This window comes from Ranitomeya variabilis, chromosome 2 (assembly GCF_051348905.1).
Source record: "Ranitomeya variabilis isolate aRanVar5 chromosome 2, aRanVar5.hap1, whole genome shotgun sequence".
In the NCBI taxonomy this organism is placed as follows: Eukaryota; Metazoa; Chordata; class Amphibia; order Anura; family Dendrobatidae; genus Ranitomeya; species Ranitomeya variabilis.
The window spans coordinates 453,451,286-453,469,062 of NC_135233.1; the positions used below are offsets into that span (position 1 = coordinate 453,451,286).

Genomic DNA, 17,777 nt, shown 5'->3' on the forward strand with positions numbered 1-17,777 from the left:
GAGCGCTGTCCTGTGTACAGGAAAGCAGTCTGAGATGCTGCCGGCCGAACAATTGGCCAAGGCATCATTCGCTAACATTAATCTAATGTGTATGGTCAGTGCACATGCCAGTTCGCGCCTCGCCAGATTCATGGAGAGGTGTGTGCCTCTTAATAAATCAAGCGACTCGCTATCGACCCTGACCCCTCCTCTATCAAGACCAGAAGGAAAAATGCCGGTCTTGATGAATTGGCAAAAATCTCTAGATTTCACTTTTCTATGAGCTATGGGGCAGAGAGTAGCTGCCATGTTGTCTGACAAACAAACAAACACAGACACATGATAAGATTCCTGCTCTGCAATCTTTTTTTAGCACACAAAAAAGCAGCATCAGCATGTAGGGCAATACACAGCAGTACTAAGCATTGTAGGTATGAATCCAGCTCTGGAGTGATAAAAACATAACACTTAATAGACTACAGAAGTGCCATTTCTGTGTGTCTCTGCCTCCCTCTCTCACTACTTCTCCCTCTGCATGCTCGAATAATATGTTCGAGTCCCCATGGCTGCATGTCTCGCGGCTGTTCGACAGCCACAACATATGAATAGATTTCCTGCTTGTTAGACAATCCCTGCATGTGTTGCGACTATCTAACAGTCATGAGACATGCAGCCGCGGGGACTCAAACATATTTTTCGAGCACGCCAAAGGCATTCGGTTAGCACCAGAGCATGCTCAGATAACACCTTATTCGCTGATCACTAATCCCTTTTAAAAGACTATATATAGAATATATACTACAGACTATATACATTGCTCATGTGAAGTAATTTACAATAAAAAGTTGAATTTGTAAATTATTATTTTGGTTTATACTTTTTTGATGTAAGCTGCAACAGATGAAGGAAGTTTTAGTCTTTTCAGCGATAGAAAAACTAATGGAAACTTCAACGAAATGCCACAAACAGAGTCCAAAAAAGACTTCTTAAGAAAACTATTTTGAGAAGATCAGATAGCGTAGATGCAAGCTGAATTATCAAAGGATCGGTTTGCAAATATTGTATTTACAAATATCCTGGGAAATAATTAAGGAACAAGTAAAGGCGTCTGCATGACTTACATAAAAAGTTTTATACATGAGAACCATCTAATGTTTCACAATAGAGTCAGCTGTCTGGAGGCATTTCATACACTACTTATACGAATATACAAATTTACGTTCATCGACGTTCTTAATGACGAAGGAAATATAACCTCAAGGCCCCCGCAACTCCCACTCCGTGTGCTTTTGTGTTTTGCAAAAGTCAGAAGAATTTCTACTCTGATTTTTTATTTGCAAAGTATAGCGCCATTACTAAAATCACGCTGCTTTGCTCGGCCAACTTTCTTGTCTGTACGTTGTGCCGTGTGTGGACAAGAGGAAAATGTTGGCCACTGATATAGAAAACAGCTCAGACCTTGATACATTGAATAAAAGACACACTAGCAAGATGCTTGTGTGCAACGTGTTAGTAGGAGCTATAAAATGGCCAATCCCCATTCAATGACAAGTCTAATTTGGTTCTACATTCCTTAGAAAAGACTATTAAATAAATAATATATGTATTTTTTCCAAGGTAGTTAGCAGTGTTGAGCGCATGCTCGCTAGTCCACTTTGCATCGGGAGCTCGGTTATGCACTAAGTATCGCGGGTGCTCAAGTAACACATGCTCGAGTCTCCGCCCTATATGATTCGCGGATGTTAGACAGCCAATAAACATGTGTGGATCGCCCGTGTATGGTGCATACCCGAGCAGCAGATGCAAACTCGAGTAGCGAGCACTTGGTCAGGGCTACATCTTTCTCATATATTGCACCAAATAACTTACATAGAATTAAGTAATTAAATTCTGTCTGTAGCCAACACTTTTCGAGAACATGTACAAGCAATGTGCGGTAGGCTGCCTCTAGTGGTTACTGCAGGTAGCCAGAATATAGTAATTAAACTCTTAAAGGGATTATCCAAGACTCTTTTTTTTTTTTTTACTACTGGCATAACAGGCAGGTAGTTGCTAACTACCTGCCTGTTGTGCCCGGCGCTGATCTCATCCAGCACAGAGCATTCACAGACGGCACCTGCAGGAGATTAATCGGCTTCCGCTGACGTCACATTGACAGAACAGCGATTTCTCCTCTTCTCTGCTCTGTGACTGCCGACGTCATGCTGATTGACAGCCAGCTCCCAACTGCCTAACTGGAGGAGCCAGCTGTCAATCACCATGACGGCAGTCACACCCCATCGACAGAGCAAAAACAAAAACAGTCTTCCACAACCCCTTGAAAGACCATCATTTTCCCTTATTTTGTTCCAGCTGCTTCCCTGAATATGGAGTTTTTTGATATCTGAAAATCGGCCATACGGTTCCAGAGATGCGGAGCTTTTAATTATCATGACTAAGGGTGTAGTCACCGGAAACATATTGATGTTTTATCCATATCTTTCATGATATTTTAATACTGTACTGATTTTTGTCATTCATACTCAAATAAATAAACCTTCGTGATTGTGGAGCTGGACTGTTTTTTTTTTGTTCTTTTTTGAACTTCCCTGCATCATGGCATAGATGCTGTCACTGCTCCGAACCATGATAATTCCTCATGCGGGTGAGCTGAAACTTTGCATTTAGTACTAACTTTTATGGTCTTTACTAAGGGGGTATTTGCCACCGGATTCTATGGGAGGGCGTGTCTGCATTATTACTCTGAGCCACGCCCCCTTGTAAAGATTGGGAGAATTAGCATATAAAAAATGTGAAAATTCATTAGCTAAAAGAATTAGCAAATAAAAAGGACCCATATTTCTGGAACTGTATGGCGTATTAAAAAAAAAGTCATAATCAGGAGAACAGCAGGAATAAAATAAGAGAAGAAATTGAACACTTTTGACATGGTGACAAGACCTCTAACTATTATCTCCCCTCTAAAACGGTCTTGCAAATACAAGAATAGGCTTGAAAGATGTGGCTTTTTAATTTGCTGTGTTACTTTGTAACTTTAAAAGTGACTGAAACAACATGGCTTACAGTCCTACTAGAGACTGACTATAGAGGAGTTTGTCAGAGAGATGCCAAAGTCCTAGCTTGATGCTCAGAGCACTTGCCAATATAAAATGGCCTTTAAAGGAGTTGTCCAGAACTATTTTTTTTGTTACTGTGGGCCTAACAAGCAGCTAGTTGCTAACCTACCTGCCGGTTCTACCTGGTGCTGGATCCGAGAGGTCACCAACCGCTCCTGCAGGTGATTCAGTTGCACCACGTCAACAGAGCAGCTCTTCTTTTTCCGGGCTGCCCTGTTGATGAGGCATGACCGCCGATGTCATGCTGATTGACAGTCGACTCCCCGAAGTTAGGCAGTAGAGAGCCGGCTGTCAATCTGCATGATGTCATCAGCTACACCCCATCAGCAGAGTGAATGAGAAGCCGCTGCTCTTTCAACATGACATTAGCTGAAGCTGCTGAATCGCCGGCAGTAACAACGGTCTGTGACCACTCTGTGTCAGTGTGACGAGCGCCTGGTACAGCATGCAGGTAATTAGCAAGTACATGCCTGTTAGTTCTTAGGCCCGTAGTAAGAAGAAAAATAACAATATATAGTCCTGGACAACCTTTTTTAAAGGGTTATTACCTAAATGACAAGTTATTCCCAATTCACAGCTGATAGCTGGTGGTTAGTGATGAGTGAATATACTCGTTACTCGAGATTTCTCTAGCACGCTTCGGGGGTCCTCCGAGTATTTTTTAGTGCTCGGAGATTTAGTTTTTCTTGCCGCAGCTGAATGATTTACATCTGTTAGCCAGCATAAGTACATGTGGGAAATCCCTAGCAACCAGGCAACCCCCACATGTACTTATGCTGGCTAACAGATGTAAATCATTCAGCTGCGGCAAAGAAAACTAAATCTCCGAGCACTAAAAAATACTCGGAGGACACCTGAGCGTGCTCGAGAAATCTCAAGTAACGAGTATATTCGCTCATCACTAGTGGTGGTCCAACAGCTGGGACCCACAGTGACTGTGATAATGGAGTATTGCACCCCAGTCTTGACTATAGTAGCGGTGCACTTACTTGACCTTTGCTCCATTCGTTATCTATGGGACTGCCAGAAATAGAGTTCTGTACCCAACTTTCTCTGGCAGTTCCATAAACAGGGCTGCACGGTGGCACAGTGGTTGGCAGTGTTGCTTTGCAGCACTGGGGTCCTGGGATCAAATCACACCGAGGAGATCTGAAAGGCATTTGTATGTTCTCCCCGTGTTCCCCTGGGTTTCCCAGTTTCCTCCCACACTCCAAAAGACATACTGATAGGGAATCTAGATTGTGAGCCCCAATGCAGAATATGATGGTGCTATATAAGCAATGAATAATAAATAAATAAACAATGTATGGAGTGGGGGTTGAGAACATGAACCATAGTTGCATTCAATACAGGATTTTAGGATTTTTCTGGATCATACCCCCAGAAAACCGCATATTATCCTCTTTCCGATAGATACAGAATAACTATGTATTTCATAATTAAAAATTTAAGGTAATAGTTTTCCATACAGATTGTGTTATTTCATTTCTTTTGAAGGATAAACTTATATATGGCGCAAGTATTAAAAAAAAAATTGTATATACTGTATGGTGGATGTATTACTGAACAACAATTGATGATAACTAATTAATAACTACTATTATTTTGAAACTACAGTATATAGTCATCAGGATATTCTTTACTTAGAATGGGGAAACATAAGTAAGTGCACAAAGAGGACGGAATATTTTGTGACTCTGCTGCGTTCATCAGTGTCTCACCCTTCAGATCTAGATTGCTGGCCCCTGTAGAGTGTTGCGTGACCGTTCTTCCATCAATCCTTAGAGTGTGAGCATTGCCTGGGTCTCTGGAGACAGCGACGCTGTGCCATTGGTTATCATTCAACAGTCGCTCTGAATTGCCTTTCATTAACGATGGGCCATTCCCAAGGTCGAAGACATAATGTATATACCTAGAGGAGTCAAATAAAAAGGCATGTGGTTTAGTCTACAACGTAACAATAAATATTTATTCATAGATACAGAAAACATTGCTTCGGTGTAACAAATGTAACAAAATGTAACGTTCAATTCCCTGGACATCTCTGATCTCCGGTTTCGTGGTGATTTACTAATATCTGTAGAAATGTAGTAGATAAAGAAGAATTGAGACATTTCTCACATCTGCGGTTAGATATTATAAAAATATAAAGTAATTGATCTGCCAACACTTCCTACTGCTTTATCGGGGTTTAATAAAGGTGGCGAGGCTGTCACTGGCAGTAATTACAATCACCCTTTATCCAGGATTAACGTACACCTGTCACCAGATTTCACAATGGAAAACTGCATCCATTATTAAATAGTTCTCTTAGCTCTGAGAAGGCAGGTGTACTTACTTTGAAAATCCTTATCCTGATGTTAAGTACAAGAATTTTTTTTAGAAGAGTCCTAAAATTCTCATTTTAATATTGGGCAAGAAAACGTGCAAAAAAAAAAAAAAAAAAGGATTTTACAGCCATTATTTTCAAAGTAAGTACACCAGCCTCATCAGGTCCCAGACCTTTTTAATACAAAAAATAGCTTGTATTGTGATATTTGGTGGAGGATCTACTTTAAAACCAAGTATAAAATTAAATACCAAAGAGAAACACCCTCACACAAGAGCCAAAAAAATATATAAAAGTGTATAAATTTTATTGATACATACAAGACAAGATAAAAACAACAGTAAAGGTACTCAGGGCAGTAACCACCAGTGCAGCAGCAACAGTGGGTCACGCACAGGAAACAACCTCAATATAGACAAATAAGACAGTAAAAAAACTACTGTAACAAAGGAGTCCAACTCAATATTACATAAATATAAGTGGGATGCAAAATAAGTACATGTGTAACATAACATCCATCAAAATAATTTGTTCACATAAAGTATAACATATATCTGTACACATGAAACTTTATAATATACCCGTAAGGAGATAAGACAGTCAGCCAAACAACCTAACAAAACGCTGTAAATACTGCATGAATGTAAAGTTGAAACATAATTACCAGGAGGAAGAACCCGGGGACCCACCACACCCGACGCGCGTTTCGCACTGAAATGCTTCGTCCAGGGGTCCACGGTTTCAGTGCGAAACGCGCGTCGGGTTCTTCCTCCTGGTAATTATGTTTCAACTTTACATTTATGCAGTATTTACAGCGTTTTGTTAGGCTGTTTGGCTGACTGTCTTATCTCCTTACGGGTATATTATAAAGTTTCATGTGTACAGATATATGTTATAATTTATGTGAACAAATTATTTTGATGGATGTCATGTTACACATGTACTTATTTTGCATCCCACTTATATTTATGTAATATTGAGTTGGACTCCTTTGTTACAGTAGTTTTTTTACTGCCTTATTTGTCTATATTGAGGTTGTTTCCTGTGCGTGACCCACTGTTGCTGCTGCACTGGTGGTTACTGCCCTGAGTACCTTTACTGTTGTTTTTATCTTGTCTTGTATGTATCAATAAAATTTATACACTTTTATATATTTTTTTGGCTCTTGTGTGAGGGTGTTTCTCTTTGGTATTTTGTTATGGTTATACCTTCATGGCCTTGTTAGGGATATCATTTTGGTGTCTCAAGTATAAAATTAGTTATCTTTGTAATGCATCAAGTTTTACCCTTAGGCCACGTTCACACTTCAGTATTTGGTCAGTATTTTACATCAGTATTTGTAAGCCAAAACCACGAGTGGGTGATAAATTCAGAAGTGGTGACGCATAGGGTTGAGCGAAACGGGTCGGCCATTTTCAGAAATCGCCGACTTTTGGCTAAGTCGGGTTTCATGAAACCCGACCCGACCCCTGTGTGGGGTCGGCCATGAGGTCGGCGATCTTCTGAATCTGGTATCGGAATTCCGATACCGAGTTCCGATATGTTTGCGATATCGGAAATCGGTATCGGAATCCATATTTAAGTGTAAAATATAGAATCAAAATAAAAAATATTGATATACTCACCCTCGGACGCGCCCTGGTACTAACTGGCAGCCTTCCTTCCTAAGAATGAGCGCGTGAATGACCTGCGGTGACGTCGCGGCTTGTGATTGGTCGTCTGAGCGGTCACATGGGCGGCCGCGACCAATCACAAGCCGTGACGTCATCTAAGGCCCTTCACGCGCTCATTCTTAGGAAGGAAGGCTGCCGGAAAGAAGCCGAGGGTGAGTATATTCCTATTAGGTATATATTCACCCTCGGACGCGCCCTGCTTCTTTCCGGCAGCCTTCCTTCTTAAGAATGAGCGCGTGAAGGGCCTTAGATGACGTCACGGCTTGTGATTGGTCGCGGCCGCCCATGTGACCGCTCACGTGACCAATCACAAGCCGTGACGTCACCGCAGGTCATTCACGTGCTCATTCTTAGGAAGGAAGGCTGCCAGTTAGTACCAGGGCGCGTCCAAGGGTGAGTATATCAATATTTTTTATTTTGATTCTTTATTTTACACTTAAATATGGATCCCAGGGCCTGAAGGAGAGTTTCCTCTCCTTCAGACCCTGGGAACCATAGTATCCCATTGCACTGCATTGGGTTTCGTGTTTCGGCCGACCCCGACTTTTTTATAGGATCGGCCGATTTCACTCAACCCGACTTTTGAGAAAGTCGGGTTTCGTGAAACCTGACCCGATCCTATAAAAATAAAAAGTCGCTCAACCCTAGTGACGGGTTTCTATTATACTTTTCCTCCGATTGTTCCACTTCTGATCTTGGCTTATCAATACCAGCTATCCTTGATCAAGTTCCCCAAACATTTCTATCATTGATCAGTAAGTTTTTTCCCGTTTACACCCAGATTCATCACAGTCTTTGTTCCTTTTTTCTAGAGAAAAAGGGCAAAATTAATTAAGTACTTTCCGGCATAAAACTGTTAGAAGTGTCGCAATCATCTTGCAACTTTTGGTAGTTTTATTCCAGTCCTGGTCAGTACTCAAAAAAAAATGAAAAAGTGAGTCGCGCTCAGACAGGACTTGGTTTGGCCAAGGGCAAACAAAAATACCACCAGAAGTTATGCCATAAATGTGACTTAAATTACGACTAATTATGAGTACGGTGGCTCAGTGGTTAGCACCGTTTCCTTGCTGGAGTCCCTAGTACAAATCCCACCAAGGACAACATCTGCAAGGAGTTTTGTTTGTTCTCCCCTCTTGCGTGCCTTTCTTCCCACACTCCAAAGACATACTGAATTTTGGTTTGTGAGAACCAATGGGGACAATGATGATGATGTCCGGAATTTATGGCGATATATAAGCAAATAAAAAATAAATAAAAATGTGAAAACAAAAGGATAATTGTATGTAAAGTGGTTTTGTTTTATAAAAATGATCTGTTTAAAAATAAATACTGTAGATAAATAAAAATAAATAAATAAGATTCATCCTGCAGGCAGCAGGACAATCAGCAGCAAAATGGTAGGAAATTCTTAATGAATACTATTTATTAGGTTCCTGAATTTTATAATTAGGAAGAAAGCGAACATTGGGGAAAAAAAAAAAAAAATCAGTGCAGAGGTAAAAATATCTAGGTAGAATTTATGATCCGTAAAAGCCAACGGTATAAACCTCTATTAAATCTTATAAAGTGTTACTAGGGGAAAGACCATAGGGAGGTGTAATGGATCGGATAAATGCCAAATCTAAATTGGAAACTAAGAATAAACCAAATTAATATAGGAATTGTATTTTGTGTGAATTCCCATCTCACGCTATGAAGCCGAATACAAGAGCAGGTTGTTTTCCATCACTGCATTATCAAAGCTGGTATTTTATTATTTTTTTCTACTTTTCCTCCAGGTTGTGGATAGTTTCTAAGGGAAATGAGATGTATCAATGTGTTAACATGGGCGTCATTGTCTTCCTCTGGTTAATATGTATTTTGCAAGGACACAATAACTGTTTATTACTAGTGACAGGCAATATTACATAGATGAGCTGGGACCTGGATACTGATGTCATTTAGCGGCACTCCTAGAAGCTGGCGATAATAGAGCTCCGATGTATCTCGGGGTCAGCCTACTTTACGTATGCAAAGCTGCAATTTGCAGAGACCTAAAAGTGCGACTGAAAGGAGCAAACAGGAAAATGCTTTTAAATTGTACAGAAATAGACAGTTCTAATTACTAAGTGGGGGAGTAAGACACTCGCATACTGTATAATGCATCAACCATTTTGCTTTAGGATTGCACAGCGCTATGTAATATACATGCGCTGTGGGTTCCCAATTCCTGCTGGGAATACACTTTAACTCTGCAGGACGTGAGCACCGACTCTGCGAGTTGAAATATCACCCACAGCAGCCTATTCACTAAAACATGGTCAATCCCAGGTCTGGATTTGTACGTAAATGCACTTTTCGGATATGGTGGTGAATGGTGGAGAGAGACCCCCTAGCCAGGCGGAAATAATCCCAGACTGGATGAGTATTGCACTTACGGCCGCGCTCACGAATGTCAGGATTATTATTACGTCACGTTTCCTGCAAATCTCAAAGTGTTTTAGTTCCTGTGTTTTATTCGTAGTCATGGCTCATCCGGAACATTAAGCTCCGCTGTCGGTGCCGCTATGGATCTGCTATAAAAGCAATGTCGTAATCTTGGCGCCTATCAGAGCTGGAACCATTGCTTTATTCATGGATTTCACGCTTCCCATGCTTTACCTCTGTTACACTGAAGGAACCTGCCTGAGTCACCGCTGCGTTAATCATCATTTGCACACTATGGGGGAGATGGATTTGTTCTGTATCATTATATTGTTTGTTTTTTTATTTTACATTAGGCACTTTCTACAATTTAAGCATTGAAATGTAGAGCTATCGTAAAAAATAGACCTGATCCTATATTTATACATGAACGTGCACAGCGATTTATGAATATATTTCGGGAGGATATCCTACTGGTTGTTAAAGAAGCAAAAAAAGGAAAAAATAGCAGGAACAATAAAATGTAAAAATGGTGACGCTTTTAGTTAAAACATTAATTCAAACTGCGGGCCATTCTTTGGGGGGATAAAAAAATACCATACATTATATATATATATATATATATATATATATATATATATATATATATATATATATATATACACACACAAACACTAATATATAATATATAACATATGTTATATATAAGATATACAGTATATATCTCAAGAGAATGCCAAGAGTGTGCAAAGCAGTCATCAAAGCAAAAGGTGGCTACTTTGAAGAACCTAGAATATAGGACATGTTTTCAGTTGTTTCACACTTTTTTGTTAAGTATATAATTCCACATGTGTTAATTCATAGTTTTGATACCTTCAGTGTGAATTTACAATTTTCATAGTCATGAAAATACAGAAAAATCTTTAAATGAGAAGGTGTGTCCAAACCTTTGGTCTGTACTGTATATATATATATATATATATATATATATATATATATATATATATACACACACACATACATGCATACACACTGTAAGGTGGCTGCCAGACACCTAGTGTATGGGAGATATGCATCACAGAGGTGCATGTCCTTTGTGGTATAAACATGGAGTAATGCTTTAGCATACAAAGTACTAAGAGAGGTTAATTGGCCATGACAGGGCTGGATTTATTATGAGCAGGTGAAGAGTTGGGCGGGACGGTTGTTCGCCATATCTCTACCCTTGGGTGTGATGCACACTGTAAAATAGGACCTGTTTGTCTCACACATGGTCTACGTGTGGAGGTGTGCAGACCTCCAGGATTGTGTGTCTTTGCTAAAGGACTAAACAGCTGGACTCGAAGACGTGTGGGAGAACTTACACTATTGTATGGACTTTTACTTCATGTTTCACCTTGTGCCGGGCAAGGGCTATGTTTAAGTTTTCCTGTGATGCGGTTTATGAAGAGTGAAATAAACCTGACGGACTTTTAAATAGAAACAGTTCCTGTGTTATCTCATAATGCACCCAAGTGAGTAGTCTTGTTACAATATATATATATAATATCTGCTAAACTTTCACATGTCAATACATTTAAAAAAATGTACAGCAATAGCAAATACCATACAAAGACCTGGGGTGTACATATTAGAGGGCTTGAACTTGCAATACCTTGCCTGCCTATGCAATACATAAGTATTGCAGTGTATTATGAAATAGACTATCACTACAAAGCTCAGTCACAAGAAGGACTTTATAAGAGACTTTATATCTCAGACATGGGGGCCTCCAGAAGGCCCATGCCTGTCAAAGCAAACCAATTGACGCATCGCTAAGGGGGTTAAACATATGGATGAGATACTTAAAAGAAAATTTTACTTGAGAAAGTGACACTTTAAAGGACTTCTTTGTTTAAAGTTCGATTTAACACTAATTTCTGATCTTTCTAGGGGAGCTGTTAAATGACATGGCCAACCAGCGATCCAACTCACCATTCAAAATGCAACATGTATGTATATCCCCCATGCTTAAAGGGAGTCTGTCAGAAGTTTTGACTCTGGATAACCACTGACTACCCTATATAGGAGAGGAGAAGTGCTGTCTAACCCATTGAGGCATTGAGGACCGGACAATTTTAAATTTTTGAAGTTTCCTTTTCTTCTCCCTTTCTTTAGATTTTTCCTCACATCGATAAGTTGTAACAAGACTTGTTTTTTTGCAAGCAAGTTATAGTTTTGAATGACATGATTAATGTTACCACATAATGCACTGGGAAATGGGAAACATCTATTTTTTATCGAATTTTTTTGGGAAAATGCTTTTTTTGCTTGAGCTAACTCTGCAGGCAGAGCTACTCCTGGCAACCCAGTGCTGTCAATAACCAGTGAGGGAGGCGGGGCATGCAAACCCAGTGGGCGGGACAATGCACTGAGCCTCTTGGCCACACCCAGGGTGCAGTGAACATGCTAATTAGCATATGTGAATTAACTTCAGCTTCTGCAGATTGGAGGCAGCGATTAGAGCACTAAAGTTGCTATCATGATAGGGCGATATCCCCTACAAGGCTTCCTGCTTAGTTTATCTGGTTTGCTTCGGCTCAGAGACTCCCTTTAAATTAAATCTAATTCATAAATGTCTTCACATTATAATGTGTAATACTCCGTTCACGTTATTATCAGTTGGGACTGGCAAAGCTGTTTAATGTGGGCAGCACAAACATTCAGCAAGCGGAAAAACAGATGAACTACATTGTATCTGGAAATGTATCCTCACACTGATACACAAATGCACATTGTGTAAAACCCTTAATTCATTTCCCTCATACAAACTGGCCATGACACGTCCATCGTGCCTGCAGATCTCAGCATTCTTCATCGAACTGGTTTTTACATTTTTTTTTAACCATTTCTACAATTACACATTTTAAATTTACAGCGATTACCCAGGTCATAGCGGTCAGCCGAATTCCAGGCTCTAATAAGAGTTTCCATGACCACCGCACACATCTCAAAATTAGCAAATAATCTCCCTGCTGGAACGTATCGATAATCACACTGCTTAAAAAGTCAATCTCTATTAAATCCAAGTAAAGCACTGGTTACCTGAAGGGCCGTAATTTCTTGTTTGCCAAACTGTGTAATTAATTGTCTTGAGCACATTTCTCTGAGAGGAAGATGAGGAGCATCAGCACAGTGTGTGTATGTATATATTATATATAGGTACACACACACACACACACACACACACACACACACACACACACACACACACACACACACACACACACACACATACAGTCATGGCTGAAAGTGCATTTCTCCAAGAAAATGATTGCAATTACACATGTTTATTTCCTTTGTGTGTATTGGAAGAACACAAAAAATAGGTAAATTGGACATAATTTCACATAAAATCCCCCAAATGGTCCAGACAAAATTATTGACACCTTTCCAAAATTGTGGGTAAACAACTTTGTTACAAGCATGTGATGCTCGTTTAAACTCACCCTGTGGCAAGTAACAGGTGTGGGCAATATGAAAATCACACCTGAAACCAGATAAAAAGGGGAGAAGTTGACTCAATCTTTGCATTGTGTGTCTGTGTCTGCCACATTAAACATGGAGAACAGAAAAGGAGAAGAGAACAGCCTGAGGACTTGAAAACCAAAATTGTTAAAAAAAATATTAACAATCTCAAAGTCACAAGTACATCGCCAGAAATCTTGATGTTCCTTTGTCCACGGTGCACACCATAAATCAAGAAGTTTACAACCAATGGCCTTGTAGCTAATCTTCCTGGACGTGGACAGTAGAGAAAAATTGTTGAAAGGTTGCAATGCAGGATAGTCCAGATGGTGGATAAGCAGCCTAAATCAAGTTCCAAATTCAAACTGTTCTGCAGGCTCAAGATGCATCAGTGTCAGCGTCAACTATCCGTCATAGCTATGAAGTGCTATGAAATGCTATGGCAGGAGACCCAGGAGGACCCCACTACTGACACAGAGACATAAAAAAGCTAGACTGCAGTTTGCCAAAATGTAGGCAAGTCAAAATCCTTTTGCACTAACATAGAGCTTTTTGGTAAGGCACATCATTCTACTGTTTACCGAAAATGGAATGAAGCCTACAAAGAAAAGAACACAGTACCTACAGTCAAATATGGTGGAGATTCAAAGATGTTTTGGGGTTATTTTGCTGCCTCTGGAACTGGGTGCCTGGACTGTGTTAAAGGAATCATGAAATCTGAAGATTACGAAAGGATTTTGGGTTGCAATGTAGTGCCCAGTGTCAGAAAGCTGGGTTTGCATCCTATGTCCTGCAGAACAATGGCCCCAATCATACTTCAAGAAGAACCCTGAAATGGATGGAAAAAAAGCACTGGAGTGTTCTGAAGTGGCCAGTAATGAGTCTAGCTCTAAATCCTATTGAACACTTGTGGAGAGATCTTAAAATTGATGTTGAGAGAAGGCGCCTTCAAATATGAGAGACCTGGAGCAGTTTGCAAAAGAAGATTGCTCCAAAATTCTAGTTGAGAGGTGTAAGAAGCTTGTTGATGGTTATAGGAAGCGATTGATTGTAGTTACTTATTCCAAAGGGTGTGCAACCAAATATTAAGATGAAGGTGCCAACAATTTTGTCCAGCCCATTTTTAGAGTTTTAGAATTTGTGTGTGCACAAATATACAAGTTTTAAGAATGTATAAAATGCTCCTTCATTAAATATAGTGCCACCAGAATGACCGTAGACTGAGAATAGGGTACTTTTTTTTGCTCATGTGGAACGCTGTAAAATTGGTAGTAAACCTGTGACTAGGGAGTCATACAATGCACCAAGCTTACAAATGACGTGTACTGGAAAATGTAGCAGTAACAAGTCAGATGGAAAAGTGTATTTCATCAAGTCCAGAAAATTGCACAAAATGTATCACAGTGTTCGGAATTTTGATAAATTTTGCTACATTTGAAACACTTTTACCAGCTCATAAATTCATGCACCTTCGAACACTCTTGATGAATCTCCCCCTGTGCATCTATCGAGACCTGCACAACTTCGTACAATAGAATATTCCTGATACTTAAAAGTAGCTGGGGCGTAATATTATGTAATAATTGTAGAAGTCATTGCTGGATACAAATATCAGAGCGGAGAAGTTTTTTCTTTTTTACTTTGCCCCTCTTGGGTCATCCATCTCGTTCTTGCTATTGTACATCGCCTGCGACATTTCTCCAAGTCTTTAGATCATGCAAGGTACTCACTGGGATCACTACAAAGTTCTGGATTTTTCATCATCAGTAATACAAAAAAGGCTAATGTGTTACCTGATAACCGGTATGGAACACAGCAGATTTGCTACTGGACATAACTAAAAGGATATAGACACCTTTAGGGTCAACTCATTTATGTATATACTTGAAAAATTTGCACCGTTTGTTTTTTACAGGCTTTTCTTTCCCCGCATATTTCTTTCTGCAGTATCAGTTTACTAAGAATCCAATAGCGAGCTTGTCCTGATAAAGTTTGCTATTCTCTTATCTGTCTTGTTCTGAATTTCTTTGTCGACGTACAGCTCTGGCAAAAATTAAGAGACCACTGCACAGTTTTATAAAAATCAGCTTCTCTACATGTCTGACAGCCATTCCATTCCAGCGTCAGGTGAATTCCAACCAGAGTACACCTCATTCTACTTAATGTGCTTCTGATTAGGTGATCACCTGAACCAAATTTTATTTAACGAAGGAAAGTATAAAGAAAACTGCTGTGGTGTTCACAATCCTCTTGCAATAGGACAATATGGATGGCAAAAAAAAGTGCTAGTAATATCCCAAAAGTAATAGGAATGAAAAAATAACTTTTAACCATGCCAAAGGAGTTCAAAAGAAAAGTCTTGAGTGAGGAAAAGAAGGGCTCAATTCTGGCTTTACTAGCAGAGGGATACAGTGAGCGTCATGTTGCCTCCATCCTTAAAATTTCTTAGACTGCAGTCCATTACAACAAGGTCAAGCAGCAAACATTGGGAACAAAAAAGCTACAGACCGGCAGAGGGCGAAAACGACTCTCCACTGACCGGGATGACCATCATCTTATTCGAATGTCACTCAGCAACCGCAGGATGACATCAAGTGACCTACAAAAGGAATGGCAAATGGCAGCTGGGGTGGAGTGCATGGCAAGAATAGTTCATAACAGGCTCCTAGAGGCAGGACTCAAGTCATATAAAGCTAGAAAAAAGCCTTTCATCAATGAGACGCAAAGGAGAGCCAGGCTGAAGTTTGCCAAAGACCATAAGCATTGGACCATAGAGGACTGGAGTAAGGTAATCTTCTCTGATGAGTCTAATTTTCAGCTTTGCCCAACACTTGGTCGTCTAATGGTTAGACGGAGACCTGGAGAGGCGTATAAGACAATAGTGTCTTGCACCCTATGTGAAATTTGGTGGAGGATCGGTGATGATCTGGGGATGCTTCAGCAAGGCTGGAATTGGGCAGGTTGTTCTTTCTGAAGGACATATGAATCAGCCGCATACAAGGATATCCAGATGGGGGTGGAACGGGCGCAGCTTGAGAGAAACCCCCCCATGACTGCGTTGCCATGGGAGGGTTTTTCTTTCAATAGTGTTTATTTTTTAAATGTGGTGGTGGGATTGGTATAAGGGGGTGAGGGAGGAGTTGTGGGTTGAAGGCGGGTAATAGGGGGGAAAAGTGCGGGAAAAGGGCATTAGGACGGAGATCGCAGCGCAGAAAGGAACCCCCCCTCCTCCCTCTCCGCTTATCATGGAGTCTGTCGAAGTCTTGGTGGGAAGATTGCAGGATATGGCGAGATCTCGGAGAGACGGATGGCTACAGGAGCAGCTGGCCTTGTTGCTGGGGGACGGAGGTCAGCGGAGCGGCAGGGCAAGAAGAACCAGGCCCCCGGAGCGGCTATTGCCGGAGATAGCAGCACGCGGCAGGCGGAGGCCACGGAGCCCCTCACGGGACCCTGCGGAGGCTAGGTGCACCGGTGCAGCAGCCTCGCCCCGGCACCACCTCCGGCAGGAATCCGGCCGCCCGTTCTGCTGGCGCGGGTCGTCGGCGTGCTGTGGAGGAGAGGAGTCCTGCGGCCAGGCGGGCCGCACAGAAAATGCAGGCCGCAACTGAAGCCCGAGCTGCACCTGCGCGCCGGGGACCGACGCGTGCAGGCAGAAGGCCCAGCAGCGCTGGCGTAGCTTCGGGAAGTGGGGCCCATCCAGCAGCGATGAACAAGAGGCAGGCAGCTGCGACGGCTGCAAGGACAAGCACAGCGGAGCCTTCGGCAGCAAGCGGACGGGCAGCAGGCACAGGGAATGACAGGCAGAGCAGACGGCAGGACAGGCAGCCCCCCGTGGCTCTGCCAGGCGATCGATCCGGAGAGGACTGCAGTGCGCCTGCTGGCAGCAGGGTGCGGGAGACGGCCGCCTGCTACAGGTCGAGGTCTGGACGATGTTCGAGCGAGCGGGGACCACCGCATGCTCCGGTTTCCCCTGGTGACGCGGAGGCCAGGGGCGCGGGCCTGGAGCTGCGAGACAACGATTGCGAGAGCGATTCCGGGAATGAGATGGCGGATGGAGAGCAGCAGGGATCCGGAGTTTCGGCTGGCGGGGACCCAGCACCTGCGCAGCTTTGTGAGTATATGTCCATGTCTCGTTTGTCACAGTCGGGGGTTGGTTAGGTGAGCGTGGGGATAGTCAGAGTGTGGCGGCTTATGTTGGCGGGGTAGGAGGCACAGGGGCGTCGGGTATTAGCGATATTTTGGCTGGGGTGTCCCATTTCTTGAGAAGTTTAGAAGGGGGCGTGGCCGAGCCTGCAGGGGGGTCGCCTCTGGGAGCCTGGTTGCACGGTTGGAGTATGGGATCTCGGGTAGCGAGCGACAGTGCGAGGCCAGGTGGGTCATCACAGGCGTCGTCTGCTGGGGTGTCGGTGTCCGTGCAGACCGAAAAAGATAAAGGAGATACGGTGAAGTTGGATGATAGGGCGAAAGGGGAAGTGTATGTTTGCTTTGAGGGTCCACTTGGTGCACATTTAAAGAAGGAGGTAAAAGAAAAAATTTGGAAGGATGAGTATGTTGAGATTTTTTCTCTCCTTCCGTTAGAGAAGTTTAATTTGGATAAGGGTAAGAAGGACGATAGCAAGAAGGAGGAGGAAGAGAAGAGGAGATGGCGGTTGATTCCGCAAACTTTTTTTAACTGGCAGCAGGCTTTTGCGATACTGGCTAGTGTAATAGGCGAGAAATTTCCGGATAACTGCTCGGGTCTTTTTTGTTATTTTGACTCGATAGGGGAGG

The 17,777-nt window shown here is 42.0% G+C and overlaps 1 protein-coding gene across 21 annotated transcripts in view; it reads right to left on the reverse strand.

Moving 5' to 3' along the window:
- The window catches only part of NRXN2 (neurexin 2), an 845,479-nt gene that overhangs the window by 380,625 nt on the left and 447,077 nt on the right, over positions 1–17,777 (reverse strand). For all 21 annotated transcript variants that reach the window (XM_077287299.1, XM_077287320.1, XM_077287316.1 and 18 more), the window contains one exon: positions 4,817–5,007. In XM_077287299.1, coding sequence (XP_077143414.1) covers positions 4,817–5,007 — 191 coding nt within the window. The remainder of the gene's footprint in view (positions 1–4,816; positions 5,008–17,777) is intronic.